The sequence below is a fragment of the Lissotriton vulgaris genome, unplaced genomic scaffold (genome assembly GCF_964263255.1).
Source record: "Lissotriton vulgaris unplaced genomic scaffold, aLisVul1.2 SCAFFOLD_417, whole genome shotgun sequence".
Lineage (NCBI taxonomy): Eukaryota > Metazoa > Chordata > Amphibia > Caudata > Salamandridae > Lissotriton > Lissotriton vulgaris.
In genome coordinates, this window is record NW_028250820.1 from 723,735 (window position 1) to 744,293 (window position 20,559).

Genomic DNA, 20,559 nt, shown 5'->3' on the forward strand with positions numbered 1-20,559 from the left:
CACACACAGACACACACTCAGAGCCACACACATATACACACCGAGAGCCACACACACATCCAGAGCCACACACACATACACACCCAGAGCCACACACACACATACACCCAGAGCCATACAAACACACATACTCAGAGCTACACACTTACACCTAGAGCCGCACACACACTCAGAGCCACACACACACACACTCAGAGCCAGCCACACACACACACACACACCCAGAGCTAGCTACACACACACACACACTAAGAGCCACACACACACACCTAGAGACACACACACACCCAGAGACAGCCACACACATACTAAGACCCACACATACCCCCAGAGCTATACACACACACACACACACACACACCCATAGCCACACACACACACACACACCAGAGCCACACACACCCATAGCCAGAGACACACACTAGAGCCACACACACACACACTCACTCAGAGCCACACAGACACACACATCTAGAGCCACAAACACACACACACACCTAGAGCCACACATACAACCAGAGTCACACACACATACCCAGAGCCACACATACACATACCCCGAGCCAGCCACAAACACACACCTAGAGCCATACACACCCAGAGCTACACATACACTCAGAGCCACACACACACTCAGAGCCACACACACACCAGAGCCACACATACACACCCAGAGCCACACACATATACACACACCCACTGCTTCACACACATACACACCGAGAGCCACACATACACCTAGAGCAACACAAACACACATACCCAGAGCCACACACACACTCAGAGCCACACACACACCCAGAGCTACACACACACACACACACACCCATAGCCACACACACCAGAGCCACACACACCCATAGCCACACACACACACACATACACTCGGAGACTCAAGGGAGGGGAGAGCTTCTGGTGCGTGTTCGCCGGGAGCCTTCCTCGTGCCCTCAGTATGCAGCCAACCAGAAGAACTACTGGAAGCAGATCGCGTGCGCTTTGAAGAAACAGAAGAACCTGTGTCAAGACCCCAAGGCGGTCTTAAAGTCAAAGGAGTGCAAGAAGGGGCCCAAGGAGGCGCACCTCAGCTTCTCCAGCTCCAGCCTTATAGAAGCTGCCTCTGGGAAGGAGAAAGTAATTCACCCCAGTAAAAAGCCCTCCCGTCCTTCGAACGCGACTGCTGAGGTGAAGCAGGACGCTGAGACGAGCAGCAAAGAATGCGTGGAAGACGAGAGCGTCGACCAGAAAAAGGTCGCGGAGGAGTAATGCGGGGAGTCGTGGGGCTCGCTCTGCGCATTCTTCTTCTCCATGGTGCAGGATAAAAAGTGCTGAAGAAGTACTAACTTTTCCATAGGCGCCTGTTGGCCCCTGTGTGACGTGTGTGATACTTTCTGCTGCTTGGGTCTCGGTTTTTTTAGACAACTGAATGATGCATTCTGGGACTTGTAATTTCACTTTTAATATCGCATTTATAGACTCAAAATATCCAGCGAGCAAATAATGTAGACTTAAAATCAGGGAAGACATACAATGCCACGTGTGCTATAGGGCGATGTAACAGCTATACTTCTTCACTGGGGAAGTATACTGTGGTTTACTAGCAACTGTGTATTTACTACACAGTACCGTGTGTTATGCGCAGGGTGCTCGATGTAAATACTGTAACTATAAAAACAGAGCTGTGTATTTAAACATCTTTAACAGTCTTGTAAAAAACATGTTTCTTTTCTATGTTGATATACCGTAAATTTTATTCTGTACATATTTTTTATCTGTGAACACTGGTGCAAAGTGCACAGCCAAATACTTGCTTAGTGTTCTTTGAGCGATTTTAAAACGGAACAAATGTAATACCTTCAGTGCTATGCACTTGAGTAGTGTCTATGATTTTAATTGGTCAATTAGAATAAACGCTTTTGAGACTCTTTGAAATAAATGCATTGGTGCATTCGTCTTTGGGCGTGGGGTATATGTGGAATGTTTAAATGCTAAATTACAAAGCGTTGCGTGGACAAGCGTCACTGGGAGCTCAGTGCTGCATTTTTTAACGAGACCCTGCACGTTGAGATCCGAGCTACCGAGGGCACTTTAGTTTCATTTGAACACCAATTAGGGAGATAGTTGCAGCATTCTCACTGCATGTAGTACACCACGGTTCAAATGAATGGCCTCTGCTTCTCATGCTCACAGGCAGCTCAGCTGAAAGACGGTCTGGTTGACCAATGCATTTAAAAGCGTACCCATACTTAAGAGCATTTCTCGCAGAAAAAAACAACAAATTAAATGTAGTGTTCCTAAATGGTAATTACATTCGCCTCGAGGGTAGGGGCAACATAAAAGCCACTCACACTTAACATTGTATTCGCTTTATTAACATGAGAACCACTTATAAAGTCCATTAAGTTTTCTATGAAACGCAATAACAATATGTACCCGCTTGCACTGGGCGCAGTTGCGGACCCCTCACCAGTTAGCACTCTCTCCGGGCGTTCAGCGCGCACTTCTCTCCCACACAGGGTCAAATTGCAGCTTCCGAGTTCCTCACAGCCCTCTGTAGGCAGCCAGGGCTCCATGTTTTAGCCCATTTATTGGGGCGGCCACTTCCTTCATGAACCGCACGTTATGCCGTCATGCACCAGCACATATCCTTTTACCACCTCCTTAGTTCTGGTGTCAGGGAGCACCCCACTGACAGGGACCCACTCACACTGGGACATCAACAATTAGCGCCACAGACTGCCTGATGTGGGCGTGGCGAAAACAGACAACAGCAACAAGACACAGAAACACGTGAAACAAACATGAAAAAGACATGAGACAAGGGCAACAAAGACAACACCACGGAGTAACGGAAAACATGGAGAGGACATGATAGCCGACGAAAGCATTCCATTGACGGAAAACAAAGACAACAGCAACGAGACACGGAATCCTCAAATTGTTTTTGCAGATGTTATAGCTACCAAAACCTCATCTTCATAGTCTATAGAATTATAGTTTCAAAGCGAAACCCTTGCAGAACTGTCAAAAACGGTTGTAAATCCTAAGGAAAAAGGAAAGTAATCGAAGCCCCAAAACTTCACAGTCAAACTTCCCAATGGTTCTCAGAAGGCCTGGCTGCTGCCTATGTAGACTTCAGCGTGGCAACTGCCAGATTCCTCCCAAATCCATCACATAAGAATTGTAATATTGACAAAATGTGATACTCAGTAGGAGGAAAAGATCTCACAGAACACTTTTACAGCACAGTATGCAGAGGACCGCTTGTTTTGCAGGAAATGTATACATGTGAGTGCTTCCGGTTATAAGGGAGACATCCTCTATATGCCTGTGTGGCTTTCCAATTGCCATCCAGTCATACATGTATGAGGCTCTGCACCCGTGTGCCAATCCCCTGACTCATCCAAACACAGTGTGTGTGTGTTTTGTCTATTCCTTCGGCCCCTAGAGATAAAGAGGGAAGTGCTGAAGAGGTACTTGGCCCAGTTGCTGAGGACCCATAGTAAGTCGGGCCCTGGGACATTAGGCGTAAAAGGCCTCGACCCCCATGTTTGGGGCCTGTAGCTCCTGCTTGCTCCCTGGCCCTCTGTAAGGGGTTCTGATGGTCTGATGTTATTCCAGGATTCAGTAAGACCATTAGCACAACCAGTTATCATGACATTACCGCAAATTTAGAGATAATGTGCAAGGACTGTTTCTATATCAAATCCAGAATTATTGATGTCAAATTAGGCCATTGGTATTTAAAAAAATTAGAATAGTCATTCACTAATATTTGGTGTATTTTGTCATTCAGACATAGTACTTTGGGGGTCATTTAAGATGTGTAGAACGCCCTAAAAAAATCCTGTGAAAAGTGTTGAAAGTGATTTTCAGTGCATTTAACACTATTTTTGCATTTGGAGAAAAGTACTGCATTTTATGCCTATTAGTTTCAAAGCATATCCCTCTGCCCACTACTTTCCTTACTTCTAGGTCAACGCCCCATACCACCGTTTTCTGCTGCTTTACCGACTTCTTTGTCCAGTCCTCGCGTTATCAACCAGGCCTATTTCTCTACTTCTCATTCTGCTCACCACTCACCTTCTCTCTAGTCAGCTTGCCAGCAACCCCTCCCACCAATTCACACCTTCTTTCATTCTGCCTACGTCTCCTTCTAGTACTGTGCTCGGTGCCCTCGCTACCCTTACTTTAAAACTTCTCAGTGCTGCTCTGCTCATGACTCTTCCACTGCCCAGAATTCTGCCAACCCGTCATCTTACTTTCAATTTCCCAGCATACTCTCTTACTCCTACAACCCACACTACTTACCACTCCTCTCCTATCGTTCTGCCAGCTCGACATCTTACTTTTCTGCCCACACGCGCTATATTGGCTCCTGTCTCTCCTGCCACTCGCTTCTCTTCTCATCCCTGACCCAACTCTGCCCTATTGCCCTGCCTCTACCCGGGCCTTTCTGCCCCCTGCCTGTGCGATGAGGGCACGGCAGAAGGCTGAGGAGCTTCTGGCCTCATTTGTTGATTATGCGGAAAGAGTTATTTTCCGGGGTGTTTATCTCTGTTGACGTCTCGTGCTCTCTGAGCCCCCTGGTCCGGGCTGAGGGGAGGGGACAAAGCACCGGGCGGGAGCAGCGGGGCTCCAGGAGATGAATTAGGAGCTATGTCTCCGCCTCGCAGGGCCGGGCGGGGTACATTTCCACACAATAAAAGTCGCTTACTCTGGCTCAAGCAGCGCTTAGTTTTATTTTTAATATTTGAATGGCGCTGCGGATTACCGGCCCCCGAGCAGTTGAGGCGCTGGCCTCGGGGATTACTCGCTAATGAGGCCGGGCCCAGAGATGTGTCTCTTTAGCAGAAAGTAATGCGGTGCCTTTAATTCCACTAGATGTTCTCTTCCGTTTTCAGACGGTTTTAAATCCCATTTGCCCGTTTCTATTACTTTTACATCACACTGATTAAATTCACACTGACTGTTTGCGCATATATCTTCTTAATTTTAATATCTACCATCATAAAATCTGTAATGGTGAGATTTCAAATTCCGGCAAGACAAGAACCAGGCGGGGTGCGCGAGGGCAGTAAAAAAAATCGAGTTAGTGCACGAAGCGGTGGACACAGAAGGCGGGGTAGAAATGAAAAACCGGACAGAGTGAGAGAGAAGAAGACAGACCTGGAGAGATGGGGAGGCAGGAAAGAGAGAAAATAACACAATAAAAGAGAGGATGGGAGTCCGAGACAGACAGAAAGGCAGCTGGAAGAAAGACGGAAAATTAAGAGAGAGAGAGGGAGACAGGGAGAAAGTAGTCTGAGATTGGGGAGGGGGCGAGAGGGAAGACTAAGGAAGAAAGGAGAGTGGTATGACGGAGAGAACTTGAAAGAACAAGGGGACCCATTCACGCCGCGACAGGGTGACTCACAGAGGCGGCAATATGCTCACAGTTGGCAAACACAGTTCTGTTTGGACAGCCAGTGGGGCCATCCACTCGGCAAACACCGGCAATCCAGTTAGTCCTCGGCAAAGGGAATCAGACACTGCGTCCACTCCCCGGGCCTCCGGGGACACACCAGCCTGGCCTTCAGCACAACAGCCCCTCTCTTAAGAGCCAAAATCCCCCCAAAAAAGAAGAAACAAGCAACGGAGAGTGAAAGGGGAGGGGGGCGGGAACGGGCACACGGGGAGGGGGGCGGAACGGACACACGGGGAGGGGGGCGGAACGGACTTCTTCCAGCGGCGGTCGGCCTCGGAATGACAAAAGCAAACATGGACGACAAAAAAAAAGAAACCCCGCCCACCGCCCGATGACTACACAGAGGGAACGCCCATGAAAAAAATCTCGGGAACGCCCCCGAATCTGGTCCGTGAATGACGGACAGATCTCTGTTCCAATGGCTAGCCTCCATTTATGGAGCTAGCCAATGGAACAGAGGGCGTATTCCAAGAGACCCTTACTGAAGACTAGAGATTTCTCTGGGGGTGGAGCTAACGCTCCGTGCCCCAGGCGAAACCTAAAAATCACAGGGATGGTGGCCTGCTGGGGTCTGCAGCCCACCATGTCTGTGATTGTTTTTAAAGAAACGAAAACGGGATGTATTTCAAAAACAAAAATGAAACATTTTTAAGAGCAGGCTGTCTGTCCACTGCCTGCTCTTAAAAAATGTTTTTACAAACATTCACAAAGTGGAATGGGTCCCTTGGACCCCCTTCCAAGGGACCCCTTCCCTATTTGTGAATGGGTTACCACCAAACTGAATTTGGTAGTAAAATGCAAATGTTTTGTGACCTCATTTTCATTGCAAAACATTCATACATACCACTCTGACTAACAGGTTAGAGAATCGCTATTAGGGTTTGGTAAGTATGAAAATGCCTTTTTGTGTTCACAAACGGACCGATTCGCAGAATCGGCCCAATTCTGACCTCAGAAAGGTTTTGTACATGTGGCCCATAGTGTATTCGCCACATGATCCATTCTGCTACTGCCAGAAAATCTTGAATTCAACAAGACTGAAGGGTTAGAATACACACTGACTATGGTATCTTAGTATATTTGCTGGCTAATCGGGAAACTTTGAGACAATCATTTTTCACTTTCTGAATAGTTGGATTGACTTCTCGAAGGCCCGTTGGGAAGCTGGGACGTCAAATGATCAGTGGGGCTTTGTTAACATTTCCAAAAGCTAAAAGTACAAGTCCCGTAAAGCACATCCTGAATCCTTGCTATTTCTATTCAGCATTCTAAAAACAGCTATCAACCTTATGGACCAGTTTCATCCATCAAACCATTTCCTTCTCTAACACTGCTTGCAGAAGAATGATGGTGGCGAGGAAAACAGATTGGCTACATAGACAAATCTGAATACCTACATTTTGTTCACTTTTTTCAAAAAAAAAAAATATTTTTTCTCCCTTGCAGAAAGTGTCTCGCCGGAGGAAGAGTATAAGATGGCATGTCTGCTTTTGGTATTCCTCGCCGTCTCCCTACCATTGTTGGCCTCTGACCCAATGTCCTTCTACAGTGTTGAGAGCGATGGTAAGTAAGAGAACTAGAAATAAAAAAAGTCTTCATTTACATTGTGAGGTACTGTTTTTTAATCATAAGATAACCCTAGTAGGATAGTGGTCAGTTCTAAGGGGTCATGACTTTCGTAGTTATAGACTGATTTTCTGAACAACGATATGACTTGCCTTTGTGGTTGAAATTCTCACGATTTGCAAGAGACAAAATAGCATCATTTTAGTGACAGAAGGAAAAATCAGATCAGGAACAAAAGAATTGGGAGAGGCCTTAAGTAAAGATTGTGCCCAAAGGAATTAAAATATTAGTTAGGGCACAGAGTGGGGACGTAGGGCCCACATTACATGTTGGTGGAGATGGCAGTCCATCTTAACAGAAACAGAGTTCCCTGCCTGCAAACATTGTGGTCCACCCACCAGATTTAGAATCGAGCAGACCATAGGTGAGATGAAAGCAGACACTGCACAGTCTTTGCTGTTGTGAAACCCCTCCAACAGCCCGACGGAATAAGGGTTATCAGAGATTTGCCAGTCTATCTACCTTCCTATTTAGCTGGGCAGACAGACAGCCAGGAAAATCCTGATGTTAAGGGGCGATAAAAAGTGCTTAGTGCTCCCCTCGCTGTGGGAGAAAACTTGCATGTCAAGGGGGCATTTTTTATTTTATTTTCAAAAAGAAGATCCCGCTTTGAGATTTTCTTTTTGAAAAAAACAACAACATTTTATGTTTGCGGTAAATTCTGTCATATTGACAGCCATCGGTCAAACTTACAATGCACTGACAGGAACTGCTATGACAGCCCTCATATTTTCTGGAATGGTACAGGCCAGGGGGAAAACTTGGGAAAAGGCCATTACTATTCAAAGAGCTCAGTAAATAGGAACAGGAAAATCATTGCAACTTAAGCTACAGTGCTAAAAGAGTACTTGAAGACAAGAAAGGTTAATACAGGAGTAGTTAATGGATAGTGACTATAATCTTACAGCACTGAAAGAGGGTACTATAAATGGGAGTGGAAGATGGTTAGAGAAAGATTCAAGAGACGGCAGCAAGATGGCATAAGAGAGAACAGAACACACTAGAGTGTGTATACCGCCAGACACTGCAAATCTGCAGATGATCATTTATTTTTCTATCTGTTTGCCCCATAGCAAAAGGACATACTGTAGCACTTTAAGAGACAAAAACCCAAAAATTGTCCGGTAAAAATGTGCCCGGATAAAAGTAAATAACCTGAAGTTGTAAATGTTTGTGCTAACAACTAAAGACCACGGAGACCTTAAATTATTTTTGCTAGTCACCAGAATTAGGAACAATAATATGAATTTGAGAGGAAAATACAGATTCTTAAACGAGTACAGCAACTATACATTTTAAAAGTGAGTATTACCTTGACTGTTGTACAAGTTTTGTTGCTTAAAGTGGTCAGATCTTAAGTAATTGAAACCTCTTTAATTTTGAAAAAAGAGAGTACCAGAACTTCTTAATTGGATTCCTGTATTTTAATTGGACACTTGATACTGTTAATATGTTTGCTATTCTAGAGTATTGTTTGCCAACAGAACACAGCTCGAGAACCCCCAATATGGAATTGATAGCAACCTTGGGTATTCTCAGGCCACAGTGTCCAGGGCAGTAATTGACTTTATTGTCTTCAAATAAAATACTTCAATTCAGGGATTCTTTTTAAATTCCAAATAAATCCAGCACTTTAATCCAATTTATTCAGCTGAGGCTTGGGGCCAGATATACTGAAAATCGATTAGCAAAAAATGGTCCCAAATTACGCACTGACTTTTATGCAAAATCAATTCCGATTTTGTGAACTGACCTGGGTACTAATAGGTCAGTACATAAAAATTACTGAGAGGAGTGAGTCACAAACCAACCTACCTCATGAATAATAATGATGCAGGTTGCAAATTGTAACTCACTCCAGTTTGAGGCCATCAGAGTGATGCTGGCCTGCTGGGGTTAGCAGAACACCATGCCTGTGATTGCCTTTAAATAAAGGTATACAAATTGCAGATTCAGCATCTTTTTCTTAACAGAAACAGCTGTGTTTAAAAAAAGTTTACTTAAAAAAAAAAGTTTATTTGACTGTTGTCACTGGTTTCATGGACCTCGGCATACTCCGAGACAAACTTTCTTTAACTTTCACAAAATTATAAAGTGTCCCAAGGGAGAACCCTTCCATTTTTGCAATGGAGTTAGCACCTCCTTTGAGGTGTTGGTAGCTTTTAAATTGTTTGCAACTGGAATTGAGGTTGCTAACAAGTGAAACATTTGATATCAAAACACAATTTAGATGGGATGCTCTAAATACGTCACTTCCTAGTTGCAATTTGGTATCTATTTCAACACCCATTTAACGATTTGGTAAGCCTTTATTGAATCACAAGGTGGCCTTATTCTCTCTCTCTCTATATATATATATATATAAACATAATATAAATGTAAAAATAAATTATATATAATAAGTTAAAACATTAAAAATATATGTTTTTAAATTAATATCTTACAGAAAATTTAATATAACAATAGTGAAAACATTGCGTAACGTAGGGGATAAAATTACTATTCACACTCCAGCGTGTGGTACAGTAGGGAAAGTGTTGGATAGCGGGAAAGTAGAAATTACTATTCCCACTCCACCAAGAGCAACAGTAAAGAAAGTGTTGGATAGTGGGTGTGTAAAAATTACTATTCCCACTCCAGTGAGTGCAACAGTAGGGAAAGTGTTGGATAGCGGGTGGGTAAAAATTACTATTCTCACTCCAGTGATTGCAACAGTAGGGAAAGTGTTGGATAGCGGTGGGTAAAAATTACTATTCCCACTCCAAACAGTGCAACAGTAGGGAAAGTGTTGGATAGCAAGTGGATAGAAATTACTATTCCCACTCCCGTGAGTGCAACAGTAGGGAAAGTGTTGGATAGCCTAGGGGTTAAAATAACATACTTATAAAAAAAATTTTTAATTAAATAATTATTTATCATAAATTACCAATAAATTAATTCAAAATACCAATAAATAAAAATTAATAATAACTTTTATAACATTATATTACTTCCCACCCTATTGCCTAATGAACACACAACCCACTCCACATAACATTTCTCATAATTAATATAATTATCAATTAATCAATTAATATGAATGCATTACAAAGTATAATTAATTAACAATAAATTGATTATCAATACCAATAAATATTACATATTAAACATTATTTACCAATTAATAATTAATACAATTAATATAATTATCAATTAATTAATAAACTGTAATTACCAATCAATAATTAACAATAAATTAATTATCAATACCAATAAATAAAATTGAATAATTACTTAATTACAATTAAATTACTGTCCACCCTATTCCCCTATAAACCCACAACCCTCTCCTAAAAAATGTACACTTTCAACATATTAGCAAATTAATTATTAATATTTAATTTCAAATTAATAACAATTGAATATTTGTTTTACACAATAAACATAATTACCATTAAATTATCATTGATTATTAATCGAATTATAAGCATTAAACTGCATACTCCATGGTGCCCTTACATACTCTGCAGTGATTACTGCAGAGTTTTAAAGGGGTATGCGCATCAGTGCCAAATGCCATATGCACTCACAGTGTATACCCTTCAACACCCATACAAACACTGCAGTAATTAGTGCAGAGTACGTGAGGGCACCAAGGGGCATGCCTTGTAAGTGCATTTGGTATTTGGCAGTGCTTTTCACAGCGCTAAATGTACCCTGGCATCTATTTTTGGACGCAAGAGTGCACTTTGTGCTGTGAAAATAGCACCAAATTCTCAATCTGCCCGCTGCTGAATTCCGCAGAATTTTAATATAATTCAGCCGAAATCCACAAAATCGAATTCTGACAATTCTGTCCACCCCTATCCCTCATATGTTATGTTATGCCAATTTGTAGAGCACACTGTCTCCCAGGAGGTTATCCTGCCGCTAAGTAGGTGTGAGTCTAGCTAAAACCATGGCCTAGTGGGACTACTCGAAAAGCTAGGTCTTTAGTTTCTTGTGGTATTCATAAAGTGATGAGGAGGCTCTTATGTGTAGCAGCAAGTTGGAAATATTTCCTTCGTCATACTGGTCTTGGTCATCATCATTGTCCCCATCACCATAGTGGGAAATATGTGACTGATTCTGAGTGGCCATACTGTTGAGGTCTGGGAAGAGGAGGATGAGTCTCTGAATCTGATAAACAATTGGTTCTGTTTGCAATGTTGGTATCAGCATTGATGCCCAAACTTGTGGTGTTAGGTTTGGCACCATGAGAGACATGGTGCATAGCACCACGTTCAAAGTAGGTAGAGCTCTGATCAAGAAAGGGGCCAGCCTCAAATCAAAGTCAGAGAGCATAGTCTGCGTCGGAGATGGATAAGCATGTGGTAAACTGACAGGAGGACCCCTCAGATCCTTGGGGGGGAAATTGTGTCTAAGGACTGTTTCAGCTTCAAGATTTGTGATGTCACTGATAGCCTGGGGAAGTTGGAGCACATTGGGACCAGAGCTGGGATCAGTTCCGATGCGTAGGACCAACTTTGTGGCCTAGACGTGCCCTAGGCAATGCGCACCTCCGAGGGGTGTAAATGATTGGACAATGGAGACCCATGGTTGGATCTCTTGTATTTCTTAGCCTTCTTTGGGTTACCTCAACTCTGTGACCTTGATGACAATCGGATACGGAAACAGCCTCGTGAGTAGGATTGCCGAGGCCGGGATCTCTTTTTTAAATTCAAATTGTGGAAAAGGGTTACGGAAAGTTTCTCTTTGTGTCACAGATGGCTACTATTTTGGTGCAGCAGTCTCGAGGCCAAGCCATGTTTGGAGATGAGAAAAAGTCATGGGTGTCAGTCAGCCACATCGAATGATGACAGTTACAACATGCCTCAAAGCCTGTTTTTTTAGGGGGAGACATACTGCACATTGACTTGATTTGAGAGGTACCAGTATGTTGATATAACAGGACTTGGAAGCTCTAGATCTGCTTTGGAAAGCATGGTAAGGAACAGATTAACATAAGCACATGGAGGTATGGTATATAGGTAAGGGCTCGACAGCACCTCAGAGGCAGGGTGGATCCAATGTGGATGCCACCTACAGATGAGCGAGGGAATTGCTAATTAAATGTTCGGTACCAGGATATCACCTTGAGAAATTCCCAAGGTGAAAGATTTGCAGTTAGAAGTTTCTATCAGAAAGAAACGGCATGAACTACTCACTATTTATTTGCTCATTTCATAATGTTTCCACAGAAACATTTATTCAATACCAAATAAGCCATTTCCATTTCATGAGTCAGTATAATGTTCGGATAAAATATTCTTTCCAATGATAAAAAAACAAACGGTGGTACGGAAAAAGGACATGCCCAATTTCTAATAAGCCGATTTTGAACTTCATGAACACTATACTTGTAGTAATACAGATGTTCACTTTCAAATAAAATTGCATTATCGACTATCGTACAAACAACAGTTTAAGTGCAGCCTTTCAATTTTAAGGCAGTGTTGCTGTTCATCCTGAAAGCAAGTCAGTCACTCAAATAAACCTTTATCGGTTTTTTCAAAACCATAAAGTGCAGTGCATAAATGTTTTTCTTTAGTCACTTTATAAAATGTTCTGTTCACAAAAGTTAAAAAGTGTTCATCTTTTCCTTAAATTAAATATGCATTTGCCTCAATATGTTTAATATAAATATTAAGTCACTTGTTTCAATTTTCATGAAAAATTCATTCCTTTCTAGTTCATAAAAACTATCCCTTTATATGGCCATTTACTCTTGTAAATTTGCTTTTCTGAGGAGATTGCTTATTCGTGAGAAGAATTTTACCCCTCGGCAGATCAGTATGTTCGATGCACCCTCCATCCAGCGGATTACAGCCTGCCTGCAGATGTGGATGTTTAATTAATTAACCTCATGCGCGCTAGCGTTATTCCGCTCGCACGCTGAGATTTGCGAAAACGCACTTTACGTGACGAGCTGGGCTCGTCATCAGCGTGCGAAGAGGCTACGCCATGACGAGCCCAGCTCGTCATCAGCCTGGAAGGGGTTAAAGATAGGTTTAAGGAGTGTCTTTCTTAAGTCCGTGACTATGAGGCATGCACACATCAAATGGCTTATGGATTCTATACAGTATCCACATAAACAATAGTTGTTTTTTTGTGTTATGCCTTTCCATATTGGCAGCAAATCCTTCGAAACAAGCGCTCCTAAGCGGTACTGAATGAAGATCCTTTATATCGCTAGGTGAAATTGCGCTGATAAATAGACTTGTGGCTTCAGGTGGCTGTAGGAATTTATGCATGCCTTTGCTTAGCCAGCATATTTGTAACTTCCTGGAGGGACATTTTCTATGCCCTAGTAAATGTTTCCCTGTCCACCATGCTATCCCATGCCTCTTAAACGCCTAGTTCTTCTAAGGCTTTTCCCAGATGTGCACCCCATGAGTTAGATTGCTTTTGCGCGATCTGTGCTTTGATTTCTGCCCAACAGAAGTTATTCAATGATCCGGATTTTGAGGCTCGAAACTTCCAACATAATTTTACAAAGGTGTTCATCCTTTGATATTTCTGATTCTGAAGAACAAACTCTAGACTGAGCTGGGCGCGCTGCTTTAAGAAGGCCGAAAACAGCCTTATAGTCCTTGGTCTGGAGCTCATTCAATATTTTAATTTCCTTACCACACCATATTTCCAAGCCATATGTCAAGGAAGGTAATATATGTGCTGCCATCACTTTCAACAAGTGGCTGTAGGATTGGCAGCTCAGTTGTTTTTAGCAGTGTCTAAGCAAAGATTAGTGATTGAGGTTTTGCTCTCATTGACTTTATTTGATCCGTTAATGAAATACGTCGTCCCTGTATATACCCGAGTATTATTTTGACCCTGTCGATTCTACTTGTTTGCCCTTTACGTACCATTTGCATTTAATGAACTGATTGTGAACTAAGCATACCGTCTTTGTTTTCTTCCTTATCAGCTCCAACCCTTGCCACTCAAGGTAATTTGCCAAATCATTTGGCCGATTGAACTTTGGCACAAAACCACAATATTGTCTGTGTATTGGAGGCATGACATTGACTCGTTTGCCATGTTAGGAGGGTGGCTCTTGGCTTTTGACAAGTAGCTGTTTATGACTGCAAGATACAAGTAGAATAAGCTCGGTGCCAGCACACAGCCTTGTTTCAGACCATGTTTGGTACTTATCTACTCTGCTGCCAACTCCGAGTTTAACCTAGGCCCAGGTGTCGCTATGTAATGCAACGATGACCGAGTAATTTTTGAGGTAGTCCCCATGCTTTCAATTTTGCCCAGAGTCGATCTTGTGGGGCTCTATCAAAAGCTGATTTTAGATCTATGAAACATGCGAACAACCGAGATTTTCTTCTCCTGACTTTTTCTGATAAAATAGCCAGGGCTGTCAAATCTGACGTTGTTCCCATGCTGGGCCTGAATCCTGTTTGAAATTTCAGGATCGGGCATTTCTCTTCCAGCCATGCTTGGAGGTGTGCTAGAATGCAGGATGCATATAGTCTGCCTCTAGGTCAACCAAGGCTATCAGCCAGTAGTTTTCTGGCGGGTGCAGCTTCCGTTTTTGTATACTGGGTGGAATATATTCCCTTTCCAAGAGTTTGTTGTCCTTTTCTGACTGTAGGCATGATTGAAGAGCAGTGTAAGATACTCAGCCCAATAGCCTGGTACTTGCTTGAATAGTGCATTTGGGAGACTGTTCAGCCCTGCTGCTCCTTCTGCCTTTAGTTTTTTTATAATTAATTTTTTTTTGCGTCAGTTAGTGCTTTGGATCCATGAGTGCTTAAAACAATTGACTCCCCTTCCGATCTCACACTTTCCTGTAGTTGGAAGCTGGGTGTTACTACTACATTCCTTCCCTCTGCTATGACTGCATCTGATTTGCCGGCGATCGAACTTCCTACAACTTTGTCTCCTGGGCGGTCTTGTTGTTTTGAGGGTTGGTATACATTTTTGGAACATGTTGTTTTCAAGTTTCTTCGCTTATTCCCGTGTTATGATACCTTCTCGGTACTTTTGATAAATTGTTTAATATGCTCCAAAATTCTCTGCTGTTTGGCAGTTTACTTGCCCAGAGTAGTTTACCATAGAGGTCTTCCTTATGCACCTTGTTTCCTATGTTTCTTCCTCATTGCTGCATTTTTACATTTATCAGTTTTTATGTCTTGTCTTGCAGCTGCCTCTTGAGTTCTCACCTCTTTTGCGATTTTCCTTTTCTCGTTGCGCAGGTATTTGTTATACTACATATATTCCTTGCTTGTTGTCTGCCAGGATTCCTCTGGCTTACCAGTTTTACTGGTACCAAAGTTGGAAAATCTTACTGCCAGTACATGGTGTTCTTCATAACCTACAAGGGGCCTTGGAGTTAGGTTCCATGTTTCTTGAAGTAATATTAATTAAAACTCTGTAAAAAGGTCAGAGTATTATTATCTTGGCACATTTCTCCAAATCCGTGGACATTCCATGAACAGATCTTGATGAGGTTGTCTGTATGTACACTGCATTGGGTCCCTGATGGTTCACCTGTTTTGTGCCGCGGACTTTCGTCAGGTCCACTGTGTGTTGACTTAGGACCCTGGGCACCCATGTCCAGTCCTGGCTATCTTCTGTCTGTTGTCTTCAGATTGTGACTGGCTTTGCCTGGAATCTTTCTGGTTTTGGGCCATCTTGAAAGCCTTTTAACCGTGCAAATCTTTTTTAACCATGGCCCATGAATATATTTGTGTTCATACATTTCCTCGCATTTAAGTCAAACCAATTTAGACATTTCGCAGTTGTTTTGGGAAATAAATGTAGCTTGTTTTTATCATGAGTGAACTCATGCTACATATTTTTCATCAATAAACTTTCAGATCTACTACTGCCACTATCAATGGCTGGACACACTAGCCTCATTAAAATGGCAATCAAACCTAGATTCCTTTGCTTTTTTAACAACATCTGGGCCCCGCTAAACAAAATATTTTTTTAATAAAAACTCATTCAATTGACTTCGGCGGCAAGGAAACCCATAATTGGGAAACGATGACCCTGTCGTACCCTTGGGGAGGCTTCACTGTGAAGTTTGGGTGCATAGAAAGAAGATCTAAAAGGCGTAGAATAAGATAACTTCAAGTTTATTATCCAGGAACAGAAACTCCATCCACTCTGTACTGCAGCCAGCCAACCAGTGCCTAACAGACTATAAACCACATTCTATATTCCATACTGAGGCAGGAGGACAGAGTAGATTTAAATAATAATAAGAACAATTACAATAACAAATACAGAAACTAGATGAATGCAGAGATACATTATACACATTATACACATATATCACATTCACCATACAAACATGGAATCTATTATTTAGGCACCTAGGTGCATTCTGTGCACTATTGGTTCCAACACCCAACATAATTTGCCCACCTAACAGTGGAAAAACATGTGGCAAATTCAGGGGCACATTATCAAGGGGGTTTATCTCCGCTTTTTTGGCTTTAAAAGCCAAGAAAGCGGAGATAAAATTATCTCCCTATTACCAAGCTGTCGCTAACACCAGTTAGTGACAGCTAATAGGAGATAGCGACCATCTAGGGCCCCGCTTTGCATGTCAGTGATATTTATCACTAATGACATGCAAAGTGGGCGTGCCAAGATGTTAGCGACTGGAAACAGTCCCTAACATCGCTATCTCCTATTACCAACTTTTGGAGATATTCGCGCTAAGCGCGAATATCTCCAAAAGCTAACACCTGCCCTGAGCAGTTCTTAGCCATGTTATCCAATGGGAGGTGGATAACATGGCTTAGAGCATTTGCTCGATAATGCATGAATATCGCTGACTTTTCAGCGATATTCATGCATTGCAGCCGTTTTTTATCGCATTTGCGATAAACCTTGCTAATAGCAAGGTTTATCTGCGATAAAAATCGCCGATGTGCGGCGATAAGTTTTGTCTCTAAACAAGTTAGAGACAAAAATTATCGCTAGTTGTTGGTAATATGCCCCTCAGTTCCTACGGTGGAAGCCATGTGAGTGTCCCAAACAGCCCTCGACAAAATCTGAAATTAATACTGTCAATTGTACTGAGCAAATAAAAAGCTCAAATACGGTATGACGTCAGAGCAAAAAGCAAACTCACAGCTACAAAAGTAACACATTAACACTTGGGGTGATCTCTAAGAAAACTATGGGGCATATTATCAAGGGGGTTTATCTCTGCTTTTTTGGCTTTAAAAGCCAAGAAAGCGGAGATAAAATTATCTCCCTATTACCAAGCTGTCGCTAACACCAGTTAGTGACAGCTAATAGGAGATAGCGACCATCTTGGGCCCCGCTTTGCATGTCAGTGATATTTATCACTAATGACATGCAAAGTGGGCGTGCCAAGATGTTAGCGACTGGAAACAGTCCCTAACATCGCTATCTCCTATTACCAACTTTTGGAGATATTCGCGCTAAGCGCGAATATCTCCAAAAGCTAACACCTGCCCTGAGCAGTTCTTAGCCATGTTATCCAATGGGAGGTGGATAACATGGCTAAGAGCATTAGCTCGGTAATGCATGAATATCGCTGACTTTTCAGCGATATTCATGCATTGCAGCCGTTTTTTATCGCATTTGCGATAAACCTTGCTAATAGCAAGGTTTATCTGCGAAAAAAATATCCGATGTGCGGCGATAATGTTTGTCTCTAAACAAGTTAGAGACAAAAATTATCGCTAGTTGTTGGTAATATGCCCCAATGTTTTTATCATTATAAAATCTCTCCGAGCGCATGTCACATTTCTCCACTTAAATGACTTCTATATCATAGAATAAAATGACCGTGCAGACGAGCCACGTCTGACTTTCCTGACTTATCAGAACATTTTAAATAATTTGAATCTCTTGTTATGACTACGGCCAATAGTAAGCGCATCTCTTCAATATTTAGAGACATACAAGAGGCAATACCCGCCTAACCAGAGCTGAATGAAATGTTGATTTAGAGTCCTCCCTTCTGAGGGGGTGCGGGTTTAATGCTGTGCTCAGAAGGTTAAACTCCTACCCAACTGTAGGTTACAATAGACTTACCAAGGATATGTTCACAGACTCTACGACTCCTCACTAGCACTAGATAAATGGGGACTGAAGGCAGACACGAATTGTGAACCATTAGGGAAGTAAGCAGACGATTTTTTGCACAGTTCATGGGGATGTGCTAAAATCCAGGAATGCTGGACTGATGTGTTAGTAAGTATGCAAAAGATAGTTGATTAACTCATTCAAAAGTCACGACTGATAGCAATCTTTTTAAATGTGCAAACACGTCCATATGCCAACTGCAAATTCACAGCCCTAGCCCTACTTCCAGCAAAAAAGCTTGTGGCGCAGGACAAAGGCAATGGACGCACCCGACTTTTCAACAGTGCATAAATAAACTCACCTACTGCTGTGAATAGGTAGAACTGACAATGATCCCATTTTGTGAATATGCTGCTTGGTGTAATCTAGAAGTTATGCAATTTAAGTTAATATGGCATGATAGATACTTGGTTATAGACACTGATTGGGAACACTATGCCTTTTTATAATTGTACTAAATCTGATTTTTTTTTATAAAAAACAAATATCAGAACTACTTGAGGGGATAGGCATACCCAATAACCTGACAAAAAGCTCCATATGCTAGGGGCGTGGCTTGGAGGGCCAGCATGGCGGACGTGCTCTAGACAAGCTCCGTCCGGCCCAACACAGATCCTGGCTCCCGCAGCAGTTTGACAGTTCTCGAGGCTTGTTTCTCCTCGGCGTAGTTCTCAGCGAGGCCCTGGAGGTGTTGCCGGCAACCCAACAGCAATCGGTCGGAGATCGGGGGTACCGGCGGGGTGAGGCCTAGTGACTGCTAGCGGAGCCGGGGCCTCAAGTGAAGAGGCTGCCCCGGTTTGGTGGAGCGGGGGCGGCGGCCCTTCCGGGAGGGCCCGGGTGCATGTAGCCCCTGAGCCAGCGAGCTGGGGACACATCAACCCCCTTGCTTTGGGCGGCGTGGACGAAGTGCGGAGTGACTGGCCCTGGAGGCGAGAATATTGCTGGCGGTCCCAGGTGGCCGGGACGACGGTCACGTGGTGCTGGGCCTGGGCGGCGGAGCAGTGCGTGTCCTAGGGCGCTGCTGGCCTTTTGCAGTGTGGACCCCCCGCCCTGACTGTGGTGCCTGTGTGGGGGCCCCATAGAGCCCGCGCCACCTGAGGGCCAGTGGAGCCGAGAGGGAGACCCGTAGAGTGCGGAGGAGGAGAGAGACGCGGCGACGACGTGCCCTGGGGCGGCGAGGCGCTGGCGGTGAGTGATCTGCACTGCCTGGTGCCCTGGGCCCTCGGCAAGTCGGTGGTGCAGGGCCCAGAGGAGAAGAGCCCGCAGAGTGCCAGTCAGTGGCTGCGACTAGTGACGCGGCTTGTCGTGTCTGTTGGCGGTAGCGCAGTGGACCGGTGGCTGAGCCTGCGATTGTGCCGGGGGCCCTGCAAGTTATGGTGCGGGGGCCCACAGACAATACCGGATCTGTCTTGGACCCTCAGTGCTGAGTCTACATTGTGCGGGTGAGGAGAGTGCGGGGCGGTGCGGCGCACAGAGATTCCCCCCCCCCTCCCCCCCTGGCACCGGAGGCATCCTGGTGGAGAGTCAAGCAGGGGGTCTTGCTGACGACCATTACAGTTACTGGGGGCCCTCATCACAACGTGAGCCTAGGTGGGAAAGGATCCGTGGCCAGGGCCCAGTCGGGTGGACGGCAGGAGACCGGTGGCCATGACGAGAGGCAGAGGAGGAGGGGGCGCCTCGACGCATGGCCCCATTGATAAGTTCACCGGGACTAGCGGAGGAGCCGGAGCGGCTGGGGGACAGCAGGAACCTGGGCCGGACAATGCAGCCTTGATGTCGGTGATCACGCAGTCCCGGGATTTGTTGCACACCGAAATTGGCGCGGTGGGGGTGGATGTCACACTCCTGCAACAGGACCTGCGGATTGCTGTGTCCCGCATCACAGAGGCGGAGGCGAGGATTTCGGGGGTGGAGGATGACGTCGCAGCTCTGAAGCCGCAAGTGGCCAAAATGGAGAGTGTCCAGAAGGGTCTGGCATTGCGGGCCGAAGATGCAGAGGGACGTGCGCGACGCAATAACCTGCGCTTTGTTGGTTTTCTGGAGGGCTGCGAGAAAGGCGACATGTAAAAGTTTCTGACACAATGGCTAGGGAGCTGGCTCCCCCCAGATGCCCTGTCTCGCTGCTTCGTGGTGGAGCGGGCACACCGGCCCTGACCCAGAAGCCTCCAGTGGGGGCCCGTCCGCGGCCAGTCATCGCGAAACTGCTGAATTACCATGACCACAATGTTATCTTGAAACAGGCCAGGGCTAAGGAACCGGTGTTGTTTGAGAACAGTCGCATCATGATCTTCCCTGACTATACACGCCTGGTGCAGCAGCAGTGCCAGTCGTTCAAGGCAGCCAAGGCCCGTCTTAGAGACCTC

General features: G+C 44.2%; 1 protein-coding gene across 1 annotated transcript in view; it reads left to right on the top strand.

Annotated features, from left to right (window-relative positions):
- LOC147663105 (nck-associated protein 1-like) overlaps positions 1 to 20,559 on the top strand; it is a 1,078,872-nt gene that overhangs the window by 699,856 nt on the left and 358,457 nt on the right. The window contains exon 12 of the mRNA XM_086950676.1: positions 6,911 to 7,027. Within this exon, the coding sequence (XP_086806802.1) occupies positions 6,911 to 7,027 (117 nt within the window). The remainder of the gene's footprint in view (positions 1 to 6,910; positions 7,028 to 20,559) is intronic.